This window comes from Carassius carassius, chromosome 21, assembly GCF_963082965.1.
Source record: "Carassius carassius chromosome 21, fCarCar2.1, whole genome shotgun sequence".
Lineage (NCBI taxonomy): Eukaryota > Metazoa > Chordata > Actinopteri > Cypriniformes > Cyprinidae > Carassius > Carassius carassius.
The window spans coordinates 22,710,649-22,731,768 of record NC_081775.1 but is presented as its reverse complement, the minus strand read 5'-3'; the positions used below and the strand labels follow the sequence as shown (position 1 = coordinate 22,731,768).

The following is a 21,120-nucleotide window of genomic DNA, read 5'->3' as shown; positions in this document are numbered from 1 at the left end:
ATGAAACCAAAGTCATTCACATACTATCGTGAAATGCTCACACACATACAAGTGAAATGCTTTTACAAACACAACTGAAACGCTCTCATACACACAACTGAAAATATTACGCTCACACACACAACTGAAATGCTCACACACATACAAGTGAAATAATCTCATACATACAACTGAAACGCTCTCATACACACAACTGAAAATATTACGCTCACACACACAACTGAAATGCTCACACACATACAAGTGAAATAATCTCATACATACACGTGAAACGCTCTCATACACACAACTGAAAATATTACGCTCACAAACACAACTGAAATGCTCACACACATACAAGTGAAATGCTTTTACAAACACAACTGAAATGCTCTCATACATACAAGTGAAATGCTTTTACAAACACAACTGAAACGCTCTCATACACACAACTGAAAATATTACGCTCACACACACAACTGAAACGCTCACACACATACAAGTGAAATTATTTTACAAACACAACTGAAACGCTCTCATATTCTGACATATTCTAAACGCTCTCACAACTGACAAGATTACGCTCACACACACACAAGTGAAATGCTTTTACAAACACAACTGAAATGCTCTCATACATACAACTGAAATGCTCTTACAAACACAACTGAAACGCTCTCACTTACACAACTGAAAAGCATTTCAGTATGTTGTATGCACGCATTTCAGTTGTGTGTGTGAGAGCATTTCAGTCGAAACGGAAGGTGGTTAAAGTCCCCACTCCAGTCCAGTTGGTGGCAGTAGTGCACCTCTAAGGTGGCTGGCAACACCAATAAAATCGAAGATAAAGAAGCGCGGGTGCACAAAACAGTTCTTTCGCCAGACGCCAAGTCGACTTTGAATCAGCCCTTCAACCACAATGTATGTTCATCTGATCCTCTTTGTTTTTCAAGTTCAAACTCAATTTTGTGAGGTGAGAAGTAATGAAGAAGATGTTGTAAGATTTTTTACTAGTGCACTGCAGTGCGTTGCGTCACTAATACAAAGTGAAGAGTCTGACATTTTTGGTCAGGAGAGGCTTTATAGAGTGCTAGATGATCATACGCGAACTCTCTCTACATTTCTTACCGTGTCCAGATATGATCATGATAACAGGAATGTCAGTAACCTATTAGGATCATTGTATAGATGTTTTCACAACTTGCTCCATGACCATGAGGCCAGGCAGAGATCCACTGATGGGACCAACAATTTGACACCTCCCACAACCTTGACCGGCCATCCAGGTCGTCCCCGATACAGCATAGCTGCCGAACAGATTTCTCACTGTGTGTCCATTGGTATGACATGGCAGAGAATTGCATCATGCTTTGGAATCAGTCGAAGAACCCTATACAGACACAGACAGATTCTGGGAGTTGGACCATTAAGATATGCAGTATTGTCAAATCAAGACTTAGACCGTACTGTTACTACTATACTACAGAACACTCCAAATGCAGGTGAAGCCTATGTACTTGGTAGTCTGAGATCGCGTGGCTTAAGGGTTCAACGTTGGCGGGACAGACAGAGCCTACATCAAGTGGATCCCATTGGGCGGTGGTTTAGACGTCGTAATACTATTCGCCGAAGGGTCTATAATGTTCAGGCCCCCAACCAATTATGGTACGTTGACTTGTAAATGTTTGGTAATATCTGCAAGTTTCAAGTACTCTATATGTTCTGTAATGTATATCTCTCAACAGGCATTTTGACGGCAACCACAAGCTGGTTAGGTGGCGGATGGTCCTGCATGGCTGTGTTGATGGTTTCAGCCGGACTATTATATATTTAAGGTGCTTATCTAACAACAGAGCCTCAAGTGTCTTGTCATTATTTTTAGGAGGGATAGAGAACTTTGGTTTGCCTTTAAGGGTCAGATGTGATCACGGTATGGAAAATATACATGTTGCACGTTTTATGTTGGAAAGAAGGGGATTAAACAGTCATAGTGTTATTACTGGTGTTTCAGTACACAACCAAAGGATTGAGAGACTATGGGCAGAAGTCAACAGAGTTGTATCTAGACACTTCATTAACATTTTTAACTTCATGGAGGAACAGGGTATACTGGATTCATTGAACGAAGTACATTTATTTTGTTTACATTATGTTTTTTTACCAAGAATTGAAAGGTCAGTAACAGAATTTGTCCACCAGTGGAACAACCATGGCCTCTCCACACAAGGGGGGCAGACACCTCTTCAGCTGTGGCATGCAGGTGTCATAAACAACATAGGAATTCACCCGGTTATAAGTGACATCTTTGACGTTGACAACTATTATGGCATTGACGAAGAAGGGCCATTACCTGAACTTCAAACCAATAACAATGTTATAATTCCAGACATTGATGTAACCTTTAATGACACAACAATGAACATTATTCAACAAGTGAATCCACTTGAAAATGATGGGAACCATGGAATAGATGTGTTTCATTCTCTTTTGCAATTACTTCAGTGAATAACATGGGAGTTATGTTAAGGTTCTGGAACACTGGAAATTATAAATAAATGAACAATTAACATTTGAGAGACATGTAAAAATAAAAATATATTTTAACCTTAGGCTGATTAAGTCTGTTGAATTGCAGTGGAAATATAAACTGTTCTGTATTTTCTAATAAGTGCAAATTATATGGCATACAGAGATGTAATTTAAAGGAATGGGCCTTTCAGAAATGCATAAAACTGTACTTTAAAACCTTTTTAAGACAAACAGACACAGAGAAACGCATTACAGAGCGGGATTATGTTCAGGCCCTGACAAACCCATATGTGTTTCCTAATGCAAAGTCAAACTTCTCCTTGAACAGCTGGTATGACACATGAAGTGGCAACCTGATGCAGTTAACACATGTGTTGGCCATAGGGAACATTGGGGTAGATGAGAAGTCGTCTTCTCCTTTATGAATGAATTGGACCGAGGGAGTTGGAGAAAAACCAATAGGTGGTACTACAGATGCTCCAGTTGAGAAGGCCAATATCTTCTGTAGTTTGGATGACCCTTCTTCTTCTATAAAAAAAACAAAGAAAAAAAAACACATTTTAAGTGGTAGCCGGTTAACTTAACGTTAGGTGTGTGATGAGACACTTAGCTCACAAGACAAAATTTTTCCACAATTTTTTAAGAAAATGCTGATTTATGACAAATTTGAGCATTAAACACTTAATTTTTTGCATTCTGGTGAATTTGTATGCACCGATTTCTGGTGGAAATGTTTTTATTTATGTAAAGGAAAAGAAAATTCAAATGGCATGTGACTATTCAAAATCTAAAACTAACAAAATCCAATGCATGTAATATCGTTCCTGCTGAGGAAGCTGTAAGCAATAATCAGGATTAAAATAACAGAAGATTAAATCCAGTTACAGAGGTTTCATTTCTGTGGGATGTTTTTATTCATTAAATCCTTAAAGGAGAACTCCGGTCAATTTTAACATTGAGCTAATTTTTTTGTACATTCGGAGTGCTGTCAATACAGAGAACAACGTCATAAATCGGTGTTGCCTACACCGTGTTATCCTCTTTTTAATCTGCACCCTGTTGACTTCAATGGGGCAAGTTTTAAACCTGCTTTTAGCCTCTTAACATCCTACATTACAAGTGCACAGATCATGTGAGTGATTCCTTTAGAGTGAACACGGGTCAATCTGACTGCAGTAGATGTGAAAGATATGAATAAAAATTATGTTTATTCAGCCAGCGCTCATACCGGTTTACATCCTGTGTTCGGGCGAAGTCCATAGTAATCGATTGTCGAGTTCACGCGCGTGATCATAGGTACTAAACCAATGCGCGTGAACTCGACAATCGATTACTATGGATATATTTCATGTCTGTGAGGCCTAGGCTGAGTTTCGTTAAATTAGGATGAGATGCGCTCCCGTTCACGAGCAATGCAAGTGACCGCGCGGGCGCCTGCATGATTAGGCCCATTGTCTGCTATATTTGCTGCTTATATATCAAATACAGGAAATTTGGTTTTGGTTGATTTGGTTGAAAAATTATTAAAATTAAGATACAATTTATACAAAATGAAATTCACTTCAAAAAAGTCTTTCTACAAAACCAAACTTAATTAAGTGGTCAAAATTCATGTCTGACCAGCTCCATTTCTCTCGATATTGCGCATTCTATCTTACACGTGCGGTTCACTTTTCATAATCCACATAAATTAAAAAAATAACATTATAATATTTTAACAAATATTAAACTAAATGAGCTTATTTATTGGCTACAACACGTATAGTAGGCTAGCTAGACATAGACTCTCTATTTGTACAAATTGCTGCACATTCATTTTATTCTGAATTTTGCACACATTAGTTGAAAGGCATTTGTTTGTGCATGCATAGCAAAACATATCTGCAACGTTTATCAAGTTCACTGATAATTATGCGCGCATTTATTAGGCTAATTATTATCTTAATGAATAATGAAACAAGGATGAAGCATATAAACTGTGTTGTTTGTTTAGAATGGAATGGATTGCAAATAGATCCGATTGAAGAAACGTACAAAACCAGAGTAGAAAATGGGTCTCGAGTGTTCCTGCAGAGAGGGGGTTCTCGCTGCAGAATCGGATCAAGACGAAGCAGCGAAGTCGCCTTGCGAAGAACAAGGTTACGCGGCTTATGTGCATTGCAGGTTGTGGAGAGACACTGGGAAGTTCGCTTGAGTAAAAACAATAGGCTTCAGATATTTTATGTGGAGAAGGGGGATTGGTTTGTTAAACTATGAATGTGAAACCCTAGTAAAAACAATTGCCGTTGATTGACGCCAAACGGACGTTCATGTTTTTTTCCGTTTTTTTTTTTTTTTATTTGAAAGTTAGGCTAATAGCCTAAACATGTTGCATTCGGCCTGATTATGTCATTTATTTTAAGTTACATAGCCTTTTCCTCAACGACCAATTAAGAGGCGATATTTGACCGGCATATCATTGAAATGTCCGGAAAACGAAACCTCTGCCGGTCACTTTGACCGGCACCATTTTTTTCTAGCGGAAACTCTGGTATAGCTATGTGTATGTATATAAACAACTGTAAATATTGTTTTATTTTATATGTTACCATATTTTAATATAGGCTAACACTTGATTATATGTTGTGTGTGTAGCAGAAAGGAACTACAAATTTTGTTTTGTTATGCAGCCTTGTGCTGTATAAAGACTAATAAACTACCTTGTACCTTGTATTAGCGGGGGGGTTATGGTAGGTTCAATGGCAGTGCGATATGGCGATATTTATCATGTTTTCGATAACAAAATGACTATCGTTTACAATTATCCTTTATTTCGTGGTGTTTCAAATTCTACACTTTACCGTAATATTTCGGCAAGGGAATGGCACTGTGGTGCAGTTACTTTTACGTTGGATATTAGCCATCTATCAAGTATCCAACGTTAACCCATAAACTGTATAAAAGTGACTTTTAAAACAAAACATCCCAACGTCACCCATTGGTTTGTGGACTGCCGTTTTGAAGCCTCGAGTTTGGCAGATAGGGCACCGCCATGTTGGTTTTTTGCAACAAGCGGCACCGGACGTAACCATATTTACCTAGCTAGTTTGGTTGACAATTTTGTCTAGCAAACAACAAGCTTAAAACTAAATGTACTCACCAGAGAAAGTGAACAGCCAACTCCTAATAAGCTTTTTTAACAGCGCTTACAGTTTACACAGTGCCGTGGATACGATGCCACTCTGGCCTGATTTACAGAGCACCATGGTAACGATTTATCAATCACAGATAGTCCAGCCCTGAAGCATACTCTGCTTTATGGTTTATTTTCCTCTAAATTGCACCATAATTTACTAAAAGAACATGTTGTATTGAAGAAGACATGAAACTAGCGAGGAATGGCCCTGCTGGCTGTTAGACAGAATGCAGGTTTAAGTTACAGAGGTTGCCGCTTGATTGAGATTACATAAATAACATTTGACAATCACTTGTCACATAAATACATTTTTTGACTGGCCAACAGTGCAAAACAGCTGCAGGATGTTGAGTTTCTAATGCTATTGTGCGAACAGCTTTTAACCTGACGAGAAATCTCTTCCCACCCCTTGCAATAGCAATTTGCATCAGTTGATATTGAATAAATTCTCCAACAAGAAATATAAAAAATTGATTCATCATTTTACTTTACCTTCTGCATCCTGGAGATAGTCTCTCCAGAAGGTAACAACCATCTCCTCAGCAGCTCTCTTGTTGCTCCCTTCTAGAGACAGACGAATGCTGAAAAAATCGTCCACCTGATCAGCAGTCAGTGTGCTTGCCTCGTAGCAGCATATGGGGCGAAAGCTGTCTGGATGCCTTTTGATTTTCTCCAGAACCCCAAGAGTTTTTAATCCTTCACAGAATCTGTACAAAGAACATGGACCATCATTCATTTAATTAGAGTTCCTAATTCACTTGTGAATTGTCAATTTTCATGTCTCTACATTGTGACCATTTCACTCACATATGCCCCTAAAAACAGATACGAGTAGAGATGTGACTAAACACTTAGCAGACGACACAAGACACAATATTGGGGTATATACCTATGGGGTATAATTAACAGGCAGGGCGTCATTGGCAGTTGGAAGCTGTAGCTTCAAGATATGGGGAAAAGATAAGGAATATCAGCTATATCAGGTGATTTTTGTTGAAACATTCAACTTTTCATAAAGCCAATGGGCTTGTCAGTGTCACTTTTCATCAATCGACCAATCACAGCCTGTATTGGGCAGGACAGACAAAAAGTCTGATGTGCGACAGCAATCTAGCGTTAACTAATCACAATCTAGAGCATTATTCTTACATAAGGATTTAATGAAAGAAAACAACCCATAAACATGAAAATGCTGTAATTGGAATTAATATTAAACTAGTGGTAAGCTATATAGTATGCAAATATATGAAACCATAATCAATGTAGCAACATAGCATAGACTCTTAGTCACCTCCTCCTGAGAGCATCACCTTCCCCTTGTTCTGTTTTACATCTGCTTTACTTAAGTTATTGTTATGAATATTTTTCAGTAATCTTGTGTAAAGCGTGGCTTGGGTTGTGTGGGTGCTGCTGGTGTATCATGTGTATCCATCCCACTAGCCACAATGCACAAATCACAGCAGTTGTGATTCTGTGATGAGTGTTTTCTATGATCACTGTGATGAGAAATCAGTGACTTATAAGCTGTTTTTAATGTATCAAATTTTCCAAAATTCTGTTTCAATATTTTAAAAAGCTTTGACAATAATTTGAGTGTCGAGATGCCTGAATGTCCAGATACCAGGGCCTTTACTTCGTAGTACTCCACTGGTTTTCACATCATAATTGCACACAAGGAGAAAGATCAAACACACACACACAAAAACATAGTATAAATATGTATATGATAAGTTGTTTGTTAATAAATTCTGTCCTACATTTCTTTTTGTGCTCCTAAATGTTGTCATTTAAGATAACAAGTGCTCCTTGGGGAAAAGGTTAGCGTGGAGCCCTGCTGACTGACAACCAACACTCAATACCTTTGAAATGGACCTTGAACCCTGTGGATGACTTGAAACATCACAATGTCATGCACCAGCAGATCCCTGTCTCCTATTGACCGCATAGGCCTCAGACATCCTGCATTGGCCAGATAGTCAAGCAGGGGGGCCTTTGACTCCTCAAGGTCCTCAAGGGTTGTACTTTCAGATACCTAGCATCACAAAGAGCAGGAGGATGGCTTTATGGAGGCTACTTATTTGTCTTATAATATTTTGGTAAGAACCGGGACACTAGAGGTCTGCATAATCACGTAATGCCCAAGTGTTCCCCAACACTTAATAGAAGAGCAGTTTTTACCCACATTGCTACAATGTGATAAAAAAAAAAAAAAAAAAAACACTTTACTGACTACACTTGGCTGTTGAATAGTGGCAGAATTCAAACATCATATGGAAATTTGGGATTCCGCAATGGCCATACTTGGCTGGACTGCCACTCCCTCTCACAATGGGAAACAGCAAGAGAACATTGTAATGTCACCTCAGTCTAATGTAAGTGTGTCTACTTGTCTAATGTCTAACTACAGACCTTTTTGACTTTATCCAAGAGTTCGGTGTCAGCTATTTCTTCTAGTCCTGGATTTGCTGAGCCATCAACCAGAAGAGAAAATACTGTTGGGGAGAGGAAGTTAGGTGGTGGACCTCCATGTACTAAGCTTACAGCAATGGCTCTGCCAGCTGTATAGTACCAGTCCTCCCTTAGAGCTGCAAAACAATGGAATGAAAATAAATGGAATATTGATTAATGCATAAAGACTCAATATTAAATAAAAATATTTTCATTGGGCTATTAAATAACTTATACATAATTTCCAATGCTAACAGTTGTATGTAAAAACTACCAAAACTATAAATGACTCACTACAAATTTTTGAAAAGTCAGTCATTACCAGTACTGTCAAGAGCTAAGGTTTTGCTGCTTTCTTTTCCCTCAAACATGGGTGACCTGGCAATGGTCTCCATCAGCAGCCTCAGGAATTCCCTCCTTGGCCCTCCTAAATCAACCCCTTCTTCATTTCTCCCCATGTCATCAGAGAATTTTACACACATCATCAAGTTGGGGTCATAGGATACCCTTTTGAAGCCCCGCATGGCACCTTCCCAGACAGCAGAGCGATTTATATTAAATCTGCATTGCTGTTTTGTGCTAACTCTGCTTGACAGTTCCAGCAGTATCTCTTGAACCGGGATCTTTTCTGCACTATACAAATAACATTAAAAATGTATTAACAGAAAAATACTCAGTTACCCATACTTTGTGGAGTTGATAAATCCAAAATGTGCATGACATAATAATGCATGCACATTTTGATAATAATCACATGATAACCACATAATCCTCATATCCTTATCTTTGAAGTTCACATTCTGTGTGTCCTACTTACATCTGACTCTCCATACTCGCCATTATTGCTTGCTGTAATTCCTCGTCATCTGAGCTGTCATCTGGAAGAGTAGCCATGAGTCAAATATGAAGAGTAGTCTTCATCATGACTGCTTGTGGCAGGGTTGCCATCAGTTCTTGCAAGGCAGCCTCCATCAAGGCCGCTCATGCCAGGGTTACCGCCACTTCTAGCAGCACTGTCGGCAGTGTGGTTGGTGGCATTAGACCTGTCTTCATCTGCGTCACAGTTGGGGCCAGGGTTGCCATCTTCATCATGACTGCTTGTAGAGGCCCTGGTGGTGCCATGGCTGCTCATGCTTGTTGGGATTTGTTGACCAGACACTTCAAAACAATCCTCATCAATGTCCTTAGTAGATGAATGCATGCTCAACATTGATCTGGCAGTGATGAGGGAAAGTTCGTTTTCATCTTCCAAGTCAGTCTTCAAAAGAGAAAGAAAAACAAATATATAATATAGCTGCGAGCAGCAATGAAGGGCCCAAGCCGGTGGCACCACCACCGCGGTCCCTTTAGGGTAACTGTGCACGACGGGCAATATGAAGATAAACCCAGTAAAAGAACCATATCAAAGTTATCTGAATACGCCACATCTACTGCATCATGCTGAGATCCATGACATCATTTAAATTTAGATGGAATGGAATGTCAGGTTACTTTTAAATTAGTGTGAACTGCGAAGTTATCTTTTGCAGCTCAAAAATGATTTTGTCCATAAGTACAGTATTTATTTCTAGTTTTTTTATATTTTATTAATCAGATTAAGATTAAGCGCTGGTAAACACCAGGGGCCGTATTCACAAAGAATTTTAAGGCTAAAAGTAGTTCCTAACTGGCGAATTTAGGAGCAGCTCCTAAAAATAATGGGCGTGTCACTCTTAACTTTAGGACTCTTCATTTTTTTGACTAAGAGTAATTCACGAAGCATTTTAGCCCTAAAAGCAGCACCTAAGCCTGGGACAGCTTAAAAGAAGTCGAGAGGACTCCTAACTCACTAAGACCTATTCACAAACTGCTTTTTGTGGCATTTCACATTGCGATGTTTTGAAATGCGTATGCGGCGGCTACAGGAGCTTCCAATCGCGAGGGAACAATTTTGCATTGCAGGCATAACTAGAGATGCAATAACGCCACCAACAACAAAACTAGGCTACTCATTGCATTTACTAATTGTAACGTTTCATTGTGAATCAAGTTAAAATGTTCTCTTTGCAAACGTAGGCAGAGGCATATAGTGACAGATTAATTTAATGTTGCAAAGATATTGCATCGATCCATATGTTTCATAGGCTAGGCTATTTGTTTTGCCTTACTTTTTATTAATTTAGGCAATTTATTCAGTTATTTATCATCTTCCGTCCTTCGCACTACTTGTTTAGCGCACGCATTCTCAGACCTGCCACCTGTCACTCATCAACGTAGGGGAGGTGTTTGGAATCATTCCCGCGTTACAATCATCAGCCAATCAAGGTGGTCACTTCAGTCAAGCTCGTGCATGAGTAATGACGTCATCCATAGCAACGAAGACTCACTCTTAGTTTAGGAGTTGTCATTTTTCTTTACTAAGAGTAGGTCTGAAAGGCGTTGTGAATGACTTTTAAGAGAAAACTCCTGGCTAAAATATTTTAGTGCGATTTAGGAGTACTCCTAGTGCTAAGATAAAATGCTTTGTGAATTGACTTTGTTTGTGAAAACATTGATTTCTCTCAAATAATGTTAAATAATAATGTTAAATGTCAAATAATGCTTTACTGTATATTGCTACATATTGCTATATTTTTAAATAGACTAAAAATACCAGAAAAACTTACTAGAAGGGTCCTTGATGGTCTCACATACAGGGCTTTGGTTTTATAAACCTTATGGATTAGCATCCCATTCAGATCCTGACCCTCTTGGAGTGTAGGGGACACCAGCTTATTGCCACATGCCATTAGGAACTGGAGGCTACAAAGAAGGGAGATAGTACAACAACAAAAAAGGCTTATAGGATATGTAGCTAAACACTACACTGGTACGTTGTACGCTGGTGTGTGTGGATGTCCGTCCCCTTGGTTTCTTGCTCCTGAGGTGTGACTGACTAACATACTTTTTAAAAAAAAAGGCTAAAATCATATATGTTTTGAATAATCATGATTGCACTTGTGTACACAATGATGATTGTGTTTTTAAAGTGCTTTATCAATACATATTGTATTACTAATGTACAAAGGAGAACAAAATGAGCCATTACCTGACATCCTCCGGGAGACGATCACCAAAGCCATCCCTGATGCGTTCCATAACAGTCTGGTGGTCCCAGGCCTTTTGTATTTCAAAGGCATTGAGGATATGCCCGTGCTTGTGTAGCTGTACTTTTGGATGTTTTTTGCACACTGCTTCCCATGATGGATTGGGCAGTAGTATTATGTCCTTGTTGAAATGGTCATGTTGCTGTGCCCTAGTTCTGAAATAAGAATGTAACAAGTAATTAGCCAGTGAAATTTAAGTCATGCTGCCACAGATAATACAATGACTAGGACCTTTGTAAACAAAAATAATACTTTTAAGGCCTTATTTGTAGAATATAAATTTTGCATAGGTACCATTACTTTTAATTAACGTTACTCGTTCATATCTTGGCAGGCAATGAGGGGATATCTTTATAAGATTAACTAGGTAAGTTAGGGGTTGGTTCTAGGCCGGCTGGAAGGAACGATTTTCGCATAGTATAATGCTAGCTAGCTAACATTATCTTAAATCTGTCAAAGTAACGTTAATAACGAAAATGGGTGTTTGGATGATGCATCACGTTATCTAGCTAACTTAGGTGCTGCGATTAGCTGTCTATCTAGTTTTAAAAATGACAAGCTGAAGCAAGCTGGTTTCTAACTTACCTTGTTCTCCTTGTGCCTGACGTCCATGTTCTGAAACATTGCTGTGCTTGATAACGTGGTGGAGCACGTTCTCTCCTGACTGGACCTGCAGTTGGCAATAAGTGACCTGCAGTTGGCAATGACACGCTGCTACGCTGGCGGGTAGGGAAGAGCGACGCTAGGTGACTGTCCATCGAAGTGTCCACACTTGGAGTTGCAACGGTCGGTTGCTGCCCGATTGTTGTGACATTTGACAGGGTTCTGATGGTATCTGCTGAGGCCAATGTGGTGTTCAGCAAGCCCGCTGCCTCGGTTAATGTTCTTTGCTGTTGAGTAGACATTGGTGTAGCGCGATTGGCGGGCGAACGAACGGTCAACTGCGGTCGCTTGTATTGTGAAAGGCGCGCGTGTTTATGCTTTCTTTCAACAGCTTCTAGTTCTTCGTCTTGAGGTGCACTACTGCCACCAACTGGACTGGAGTGGGGACTTTAACCACTTTCCGTTTCAACTGAAATGTGCTTCCGTTTCAACTGAAATGCTCTCACACAAACAACTGAAATGCGTGCATACAACATACTGAAATGCTTTTCAGTTGTGTAAGTGAGAGCGTTTCAGTTGTGTTTGTAAGAGCATTTCAGTTGTATGTATGAGAGCATTTCAGTTGTGTTTGTAAAAGCATTTCACTTGTGTGTGTGTGAGCGTAATCTTGTCAGTTGTGAGAGCGTTTAGAATATGTCAGAATATGAGAGCGTTTCAGTTGTGTTTGTAAAATAATTTCACTTGTATGTGTGTGAGCGTTTCAGTTGTGTGTGTGAGCGTAATATTTTCAGTTGTGTGTATGAGAGCATTTCAGTTGTGTTTGTAAAAGCATTTCACTTGTATGTATGAGAGCATTTCAGTTGTGTTTGTAAAAGCATTTCACTTGTATGTATGAGAGCATTTCAGTTGTGTTTGTAAAAGCATTTCACTTGTATGTGTGTGAGCATTTCAGTTGTGTTTGTGAGCGTAATATTTTCAGTTGTGTGTATGAGAGCGTTTCACTTGTATGTATGAGATTATTTCACTTGTATGTGTGTGAGCATTTCAGTTGTGTGTGTGAGCGTAATATTTTCAGTTGTGTGTATGAGAGCGTTTCAGTTGTGTTTGTAAAAGCATTTCACTTGTATGTGTGTGAGCATTTCACGATAGTATGTGAATGACTTTGGTTTCATATGTGTATGTGAGAGGAAAAGTACATGTATATGCATGGTAATTCTGAATAATGTCCCTAGGGGCACCTCATAACATTACACATACAGCTGCGTGTCCAGAATTCAGTCAGCGACAGTGTTGCCAGATTGGATGGATGATTTCCAACCCGAAAGCTCACAAAAACCCTCCCAAAAACCGCCCAAATTTTAACTGTCAAAATAATGTGATGGAATATGTAAATCAAGCTTGATAAGTGCCATGTTTAACTCCTTAAAACAAAATAATGACCACAAAATAATATAAATATAACGTTAGATAAATTTCCAATAGACGACCGAACATGAATAAAATATGCAAGCAGACACTGTCACAATAGCAATCAAGAAATTAACCGATATCCTCGAAACAACACATGCATCATTTTTAATGTCAATCAGAATAATCAAATTTAAATGCAACAAAAAATGCCCAATATAAGAAAGGTTAATAGGAAAAAGCAAAAAGCAACTCTATAATTTTAAACAGAACTATCTAAAAACCTTAAGTTAAGGTTATATTGTAGAACAAAATACGATTTATATGTTTGAAACCCGCCAAACTGACCCCAAACCAACCCAAGTTTTGTCCATTTTCAGCTCAACAGAATCACGTGTGATTGGTTATAACACTGTAAAAACGCCTAAAATAAAATACTATGCAGCATGAGCAGATCTTAATTTAATGCCACAACCGACACGTTCTATTCATTTTCACTTTGTTAGCAACCGTCTTAATAGATTTCATTTGTTTGTGCAGGGGCATTTTTGCCCCAACTCGCGTTGGGAGACTTCCCCAGCCTTTGACACACTCCGCCTATGGTGACAGCACACAAATAACCACCCCTGGGGCACGTAGGCCTAGACGTAAGCACATGGGAAATCCCCGTTGAAAGAAACGTCAATTTCCAAAAGGCTTCTGGTAAACGGACGCTTTGATAACAACCAGTTTAAATTCTTTCGAATGTAGCTGTTGCCGAAACTCAAGGGGTTTCGTAACTTGAGACTTGTAACAATCAATCTTGGGTTATCCCAAGATTTTTCATACATATTTACAGCACCCTCCCTCTATCTGAAAATGTTTTTGAAATTCTTAAAATAAATAAATAAATACACACACACACACACACACATTTTTATATATTTTGCGTGTGTGTCTGTGTGTAAAATAGAAACATATAGGTTATATTTTATATATTTACACTTAATTTGCATTACTGTTTCTCTCTCTCACTCTCTCTCTCTCACACACACACACACACACAAACCCTTTTAATCAGTTAATGTTGGTTCTTCACTTTCTTTAGACTGTATTGTCCATTATTTACATAACTGATGCAACAATTATGACATCTGAAAGATTTTCCTGAAAGAAACTACAAAAATGACAAAAGTATGTCAAATATAAATCACTGTACTGTAATGTACGTAGATTAACATTAGGTTCCCAGAGGCTGGTCTGGAAAACCTGATTCATGTCATTAAGGGGTTATGATAATATTGTTTGAAATTAATGTAGTATGTGTTTAGAGTGTCTGAAGCAGTTTGAGGTTTGATAACATGTTTTAGCTAATGGCATGGTGATTTTGCTTTTGTGTTGGTTATTTTTAAATATGTGACCCTAAATCACAAAACCATTCATTAATAGCATGGATATATCCATAACAATAGCCAACAATACATTGTATGGGTCAACATTATAGATTTTTAGTTTATTCCAAAAATCATTAGGATATTAAGTAAAGTTTATGTCCCATAAAGATACTTTAAATACTTATTTTTTTATTTGTAATAGGCTATGCATTGTTAAGAACTTCATTTGGATAACTTCAAAGGCGATTTTCTCAGTATTTTTATTTATAAATAAATAAATAAATACATACACACATATATATACATATATATATATATATATATATATATATACCCTCGATTCCATATATTCAAATAGTGGCACTTCAGCCAAATATTGTCCTATCCTAACAAACCATATATCAATGGAAAGCTTGGTTTGGTTTTGTGGTCCAGGGTCATGTTTGTTGATCATTCAGTTTTTCTATATGCGCTGGAATAATACGCCGTTCTTTGGTGACATCTAGTGGGCAGAATAAAACACTGCGGTCCATTCATTACCGTAAATCCTGCATTATTTACGCATTCTCCCCAAACAAATCATCTGTCCACTGCTGGGTCCCAGTCGACTGCTCATTTGACCGTGGTCCAGGGCCATTAGAAACTGTATTTAAGCTGATATAAACAGACAATTTGCAAACAATGGCTGCCAATTTGCGAGTAATATTTCCGCGAGTAATGCTTCCGTTGTAACAGCAATGCAAAACACATCCATCCCCCCACACTGGAGAGACTACCACCACAAACACCGCTAATTTATAAAGGGGAGTAAATGACAAGGACTGGTAGGAGGGAGAAAGGGGAGGGGAATTGACATTAAAGAAACACTACACAAGGAAACTACACTGCAGACACACACACGCCTTCATTTTATGTTTTTGAATAACAGCCTGGTGGCGAGTGTCCGCACAGAAGTGTTACATTAACCCCGCTGAACTGAACTGAAGCGGCGGAAAGAAAGACGTTGCATCAGTCTGTGGAGCAGTCTCAGGGCAAAGCGTTTAACGACGATTATCGCGAAATGGGTGAGAATAAAATAATTAGTGATTTTTTTAATAACCGGGCGAAATTAATAATTACTAGGCCGCGGGGTTGCGGAGAGGAGCGAGAACAAAACAAGCTAGGACGAACCGTTTCTCGACACACTATCAGATCCGTTTTGTTTCAATTTCCGAAAAAAAAAGCTTATCAGATGAAGATGGCAGCGGACGCTCGCTGATTCCCTGATGTGCGCTTCGCTGTTTACCATTTTTGTCCCACAGTAAAATACATATTTTCCCACATACGAGTCTAGAGTCCCCGAGTAAAGACTTTTTTTTTAAAGGACATTATAATTTTACGATGTACAAGTTTGTTAGATTGCATTTGAAAACTTGATCTAAGGACCGAAAACTCATTAAATTTTCTATTCAACCAATGTATTTTTTTCCTTTTAATTCCTTGAATGAAATAATAGATGTGTGTCGTCTTTGTAAGGGATTAGATATGACTTCACTTCATTAATATTAAAATTGCTTAATAAATATGCATGATGTATTCTTGCATGAATTATTTCAGCATTTCTGTCTGTTCATTGTCTTCAGGCTCTGAGCCACCCTCATCTCCTCAGGTGGTCGAGGAAGGAGCGGATGAAGAGGATGAGGAGTTGAGCGGGGCCGAAGATGCAGACCTCAGGGCCTCCTCTGGGAGGGGGTCCCTCCTGACCAGGAGAGGCATCACACTGAGAGTCCTCTTAAAGGACGGGCTTGTGGAGCCTGGAGACGGCATTCTGTCCATACACTACCTGGTACTGTCTGGAAATTACATCATTAGGACGATTATCACTTAATTCACCAATTAATGAAAAACTGTTCACCAAAATTTAGTTAAAAACAGGGCAAGAGAGTGGAGGGGGGTCTGTAGCAACGGTATGAAAAAAAAAAAACTGTAGAAAAAATTAAGATTAAAATGAAATTATTAAAAATAAACAGATCTACATAAAACATTACATTGACATACATAAATAGTACAGCACTATATTTCCCAAATAATGTTGATTTTTCTCACTATAAATAGTCTTTTTGCATGGAAATGTATACCTTCCTTATACTTTATAGGATTGGGGTCCCTCCCACAATCTTATTTGGGGGCACATAGCGTCTAAAAGTAAAATATTAAAACTAAACCCCTAATCTAACAGAATGTGCTGGCTAGCTCAGTTCGGTTTTCTCATAAAATAAAACTAAATTATGAGCATGACTGTCATTAGGGCAAATAATAAATAATGATAGAATTTTTATTTTTGGGTAAACCATGCCTTTATCACCTCTCTGCTCAGGTGTAAAGACTCTGTCTGTCTCTCCACAGGGCAAAACGTTTGTTGGAGATCTTTTGAATGATGGGAAGATTCGTTGGGTGGAGACTGGGCAGATCTTTAACTCTCCAAGTGCTTGGGCAACACACTGCAAGCGTCTGGTGAACCCAGCCAAGAAGTCTGGCTGTGGCTGGGCCTCGGTGCGCTACCGGGGACAGAAACTGGTCCAGTACAAAACCACCTGGCTACACAAATACCAGCCCAGTGCTGACATGGTGAGCAATGGAGGAAAAATTACTTGAGGTCCTTGCACACTGAGATCAAAATTTTCATATGCTTTTTTTTATTATTATTACATCAAAATTCTTGCTAAGGATGAGAAAATCGAACCTGATCTGAATTTTTTTTATTAAGGACAAAAGTTTTGGAAGCAATTTTTTAACATGCGAAAATTTCGGACAAGAATTTCGTATTCGGTGTGCAAAGACCTTTAGTCGAAAAAAAAAGGGAAAGATATTGTTGCAAAATGTAAATAATAGTAACCAAGAATTTAAAAGGTTATAAATTGGTTACAAAAAAAATAAACAAACACATTGCAGCCAACAGTTTGTGTATGATTTGATTTGTTTACCTCAGAGTCTGATAAGTGAGGGAGAAGATGATGAGATGGGAGATGATGACGAAGAGGAAGGGAAAACGTCTGTGCTAGTAGAGGACAAGAATAAAAAGTCCAAACCTGAGCTGCACGGTATATGATGTCATCATCAACATAAACATAAACATTACATGGAAACATCACTCTTCACAATCACCTAGACTCTTCATATCAAAACAGGACACCTGAGATGGCACAAATTGCTCTTTTTATATGTTTTATATATATTTATTTGCTCTTTGTTTTTTTCCCCAGACATTGGCCTGATGCAGAGGAGAGACAGAGAGAGAATTCCAGTCAGGTATTGCACTCTTGGCACTAGAGATGCTGCAAGGTAATTATTACATTACAAATATAATGTTTCTTTCTTTATGCGACAGTTTTAGAGTTTAAACAACATTTATTGCACCTTCTTGTACCTGTCTGAAGCCCTTGAGCTTAATTGTACAGTTTTGAGTTGAGGCAGAAAAACACTGATGGAAACAGTAAGCCCTGTTTTTAACAAGGATAATACAAAATGGTTTTTGAGCACCAAATCAGCATATTAAAATGTTTTCTGGAGGATCATGTGGCAATGTAGAATGGCATGTTAAAAAATCAGCTGTGCCACCACATAAATTAAAATGTAAATATAAATGGAACAATTATTATTATTTTTTTTTTTATCAAATAAATACACTTTCTTCCAAAACAAAGTGTACCGGAGTATTCCTGTGTTTGTCTTGACAGGGATCCTCACACTCTCGTAGAACTGTCTGCCTTTTCTGCGATCAACCGCTTCCAGCCTTTTAATGTAGCAGTGTCCAGCAACGTTCTGCTGCTAATGGTATGAAGTGCTCATGGATTTATGATTTTCTGATAAAGAGTCAAATCAATACTGATGATAGAGTGTCAACAGTTGAAGCCAGTATAAACCTTTTTATTCTCCTCCATTTATAGGATTTTCACTGTCACCTGACCACGAGCGAGGTGGTGGGATATTTAGGGGGACGATGGGACACTAACACCCAGTGTAAGTGTGAACATTTTTTTTAACAGCTGTACAAACTTTGGAGGTTATAAACACTCAAAATGTATTTTCCATGTTCCTCAGTGCTTACAGTGTTGAGGGCGTTCCCTTGCCGTACGCGGCTGGCAGATAAAGACGCCGCTCCAGCTGTCGAAGAAGAGGTTAGTCTGCAAAAAACCTTTTGTTAGTGAAGTAACATAGTCTGAGCAGTTTACCTTATTAAAACTGTGTTGCAGATTTGCCAAAACCTCTTCATGCGGGGGCTGTCATTGGTGGGATGGTATCACAGTCACCCACGAGGCCCCGCCCTTCCGTCTCTGCAGGACATAGATTCACAGATGGATCACCAGCTCCGCCTACAAGGCAGCAGTAATGGCTTCCAGCCCTGTCTGGGGATTATCTGTGGTGCGCGATGGATTTCACAGATGATTATTACGCAACACAGCCTGTATTTTATTGAATGATCTGTTAAGTCTTTTCTTTGTCCACCAATTATAGGACCCTATTACCATGGGAACCAAGGTGTAGCCTCCACCATCACGCCATTCTGGGTAGTTCCCCCTCCTGAGGTAACTGTTCTTAAACATTTACTGAATAGTTTTTGCTGTTGATGCAAAAATATTAGCTTGCTCTCATTTTCTTCTTCCGCTTAGCAACGACCCAATGATTACGGCATCCCAGTGGCGGTCGAGGTCACATACGTGCAAGACAACTTCCTCACTACAGACGTACTCAATGAGATGGTACAATAATGACTAACATGTTAAATTTATGCAGCAATGTCCATCTTGGTAAAGCAGGGATTTTAATCTCTTCTATAGTTTAGCATGTTTCAGAAATAGTAGCTTTTGAAGTAAATCACTGTTTTTTTCTCTTCAGTTTCCTGCAGCTATAGATAACACCTCTCAGTCTAGATTAGATTAAACCGTCTAAATTACATCCTGTAGAATTAATCAGTACAATGTGTAAAGTTTTCTTAGAAGCTAAGGCTGATATGTCTCTGTTTATAGATGCTGTTGGTGGAGTTCTATCGGTCTGCTCCTGACCTTGTGCAGTTCAGTCAGATGTGGAGTCCTAATACCTCAATACTCGACAAAATCAAGGTCTGCTATAATTTCTGTCCTTCATACATACACAAACAAACAAAACACAATATAAATTTTCATGATTTACAATTAACACTAAGAATGTTCTTTAAGGTAAAGTGTGTTATTCCAATGCCACTAATGTCAACAAAGGGGACAGTCCAAAGACACATTAGAGCCAGTATTGCTATGTCAGACTTGTTGGTATACAATGTTTTCATAGCATCAGCTTAAAAAAAAACCAATCTGATGTTATTTCAGAAGAAACAAAAAGCTTTTACTTGACATCTTAAAAAGAAATGATTGCCATAGTCTGACTGAAATCAAACCTTTAAAGTGCATATGCACAGACTTAATTATCAAAGCTTCTTTCTGCTGCAGGATAAAAAAAAATGGTAATTGCAATTTACCTCACTATTCTGCATTTGTATCACAATTCACTTTTTTCTTGCAGTTCTGAAAAAGAAAAAATCAGAATTGCGAGATACAAATGCAGAATAGTGAGATATAAACAGAATTGAGAGATATAAAAAAAAAAGTTACATTTTGAACTAGTCACAATACCTTTTTTTATTACATGGCAGAAAAAACAGAATTGTGAGATGTAAACTCAGAATTGCAATAAAAAGAAAGAAAGCCAAAATGACCTTTATTTTGAGATGGAAATGGACTACCATACTTAAGTGTATACTTTTCAGAAAAATCTATCTGTAAATGTCTTAAAAGTTGTCTCTATCTATTGTGCAGAGTTTGTGTCTTTAATGATAATCTTACAGAAAAGCATGACTATATGTCTGAGCAGCAGAATTGAAAGAAAACACATTTTCTGTCATCCTTAGGCTTCTCTGAGTGGCCACGCACCCAAAGACCAGGCATACGCACAGATCCTGGAGCACGTGTACAACCAGCTGCGCAGCACTCAGTGACCGAGCAGATTACGTCTGTGCATTTGTGTTACGCTGTAGAACTGTTGACTTGGGACCTCCCGCCCTGTGCATTACCCAGTCTGTGTACTGTTATATTGTATATAAAAATGCCTTCATGGAGGATATCTCATACGTGCTTCCGTCCAAACTGTTGCCTTTAGGACTGTTAGGTCTGTATCACTGGCTGTGGTTTATACGATTCTGCCCTATCTGTGCTGTGAAACTTGTCTTCCTCTGTGGTAGAAGCGTTTGATGGGTAGTTAGGAAGGAGAAGATGTGTAATTTGAGTTCTCTCTCTCTCTCTTTTAGCTAGTATTTATCTTTTTGAGTGGTTAGATTTGTGCCATGTTGACAACGCAATATGGGAACAATGCCTTTTACCTGCTGAATACCTTAAATATACACTGGAACAAATGAAATGTGCTGATTCCGTTTACTTCTGGCTTCTAACCTCATTACAATGTTTTTGTTACC

General features: G+C 38.6%; 1 protein-coding gene, 1 long non-coding RNA gene and 1 pseudogene across 3 annotated transcripts; 1 reads left to right on the top strand and 2 right to left on the bottom strand.

Moving 5' to 3' along the window:
- Nucleotides 1-2,776: 2,776 nt before the first annotated feature.
- LOC132098282 (G2/M phase-specific E3 ubiquitin-protein ligase-like) lies at nt 2,777-11,248 on the bottom strand (annotated as a pseudogene).
- Nucleotides 11,249-15,498: 4,250 nt separating this feature from the next.
- On the top strand, nt 15,499-21,065 carry LOC132097884 (MPN domain-containing protein). Of its 2 annotated transcripts, none has more exons than XM_059503859.1 (13): nt 15,499-15,703; nt 16,262-16,464; nt 17,025-17,246; nt 17,608-17,719; nt 17,882-17,960; nt 18,356-18,452; nt 18,566-18,638; nt 18,720-18,796; nt 18,872-19,040; nt 19,134-19,204; nt 19,289-19,378; nt 19,646-19,839; nt 19,874-20,285. In XM_059503859.1, exons 1-13 carry the CDS (start codon nt 15,700-15,702, stop codon nt 19,941-19,943), a joined length of 1,461 nt encoding a protein of 486 aa, XP_059359842.1. In that variant the 5' UTR covers nt 15,499-15,699; the 3' UTR covers nt 19,944-20,285. The 2 variants fall into 2 exon arrangements, with proteins under 2 accessions (XP_059359842.1, XP_059359843.1); XM_059503860.1 differs by lacking the exon at nt 19,874-20,285 and adding an exon at nt 20,560-21,065 and having other exon boundaries at nt 15,501-15,703; nt 19,646-19,738.
- On the bottom strand, nt 17,865-18,876 carry LOC132097888 (uncharacterized). The gene is made up of 2 exons (XR_009422786.1): nt 18,306-18,876; nt 17,865-18,035 (listed from the first exon to the last, which is right to left on the bottom strand). It is a non-coding gene; the product is annotated as an uncharacterized LOC132097888 (long non-coding RNA).
- Nucleotides 21,066-21,120: the final 55 nt, after the last annotated feature.

What these genes read in the sequence shown, in the direction of transcription:
- LOC132097884 (XM_059503859.1), top strand. An exon ending in ATGGGACACTAACACCCAGT is followed by an intron (nt 18,639 to 18,719) that starts GTAAGTGTGAAC and finishes CATGTTCCTCAG; the next exon opens with TGCTTACAGTGTTGAGGGCG. An exon ending in CTCCAGCTGTCGAAGAAGAG is followed by an intron (nt 18,797 to 18,871) that starts GTTAGTCTGCAA and finishes ACTGTGTTGCAG; the next exon opens with ATTTGCCAAAACCTCTTCAT.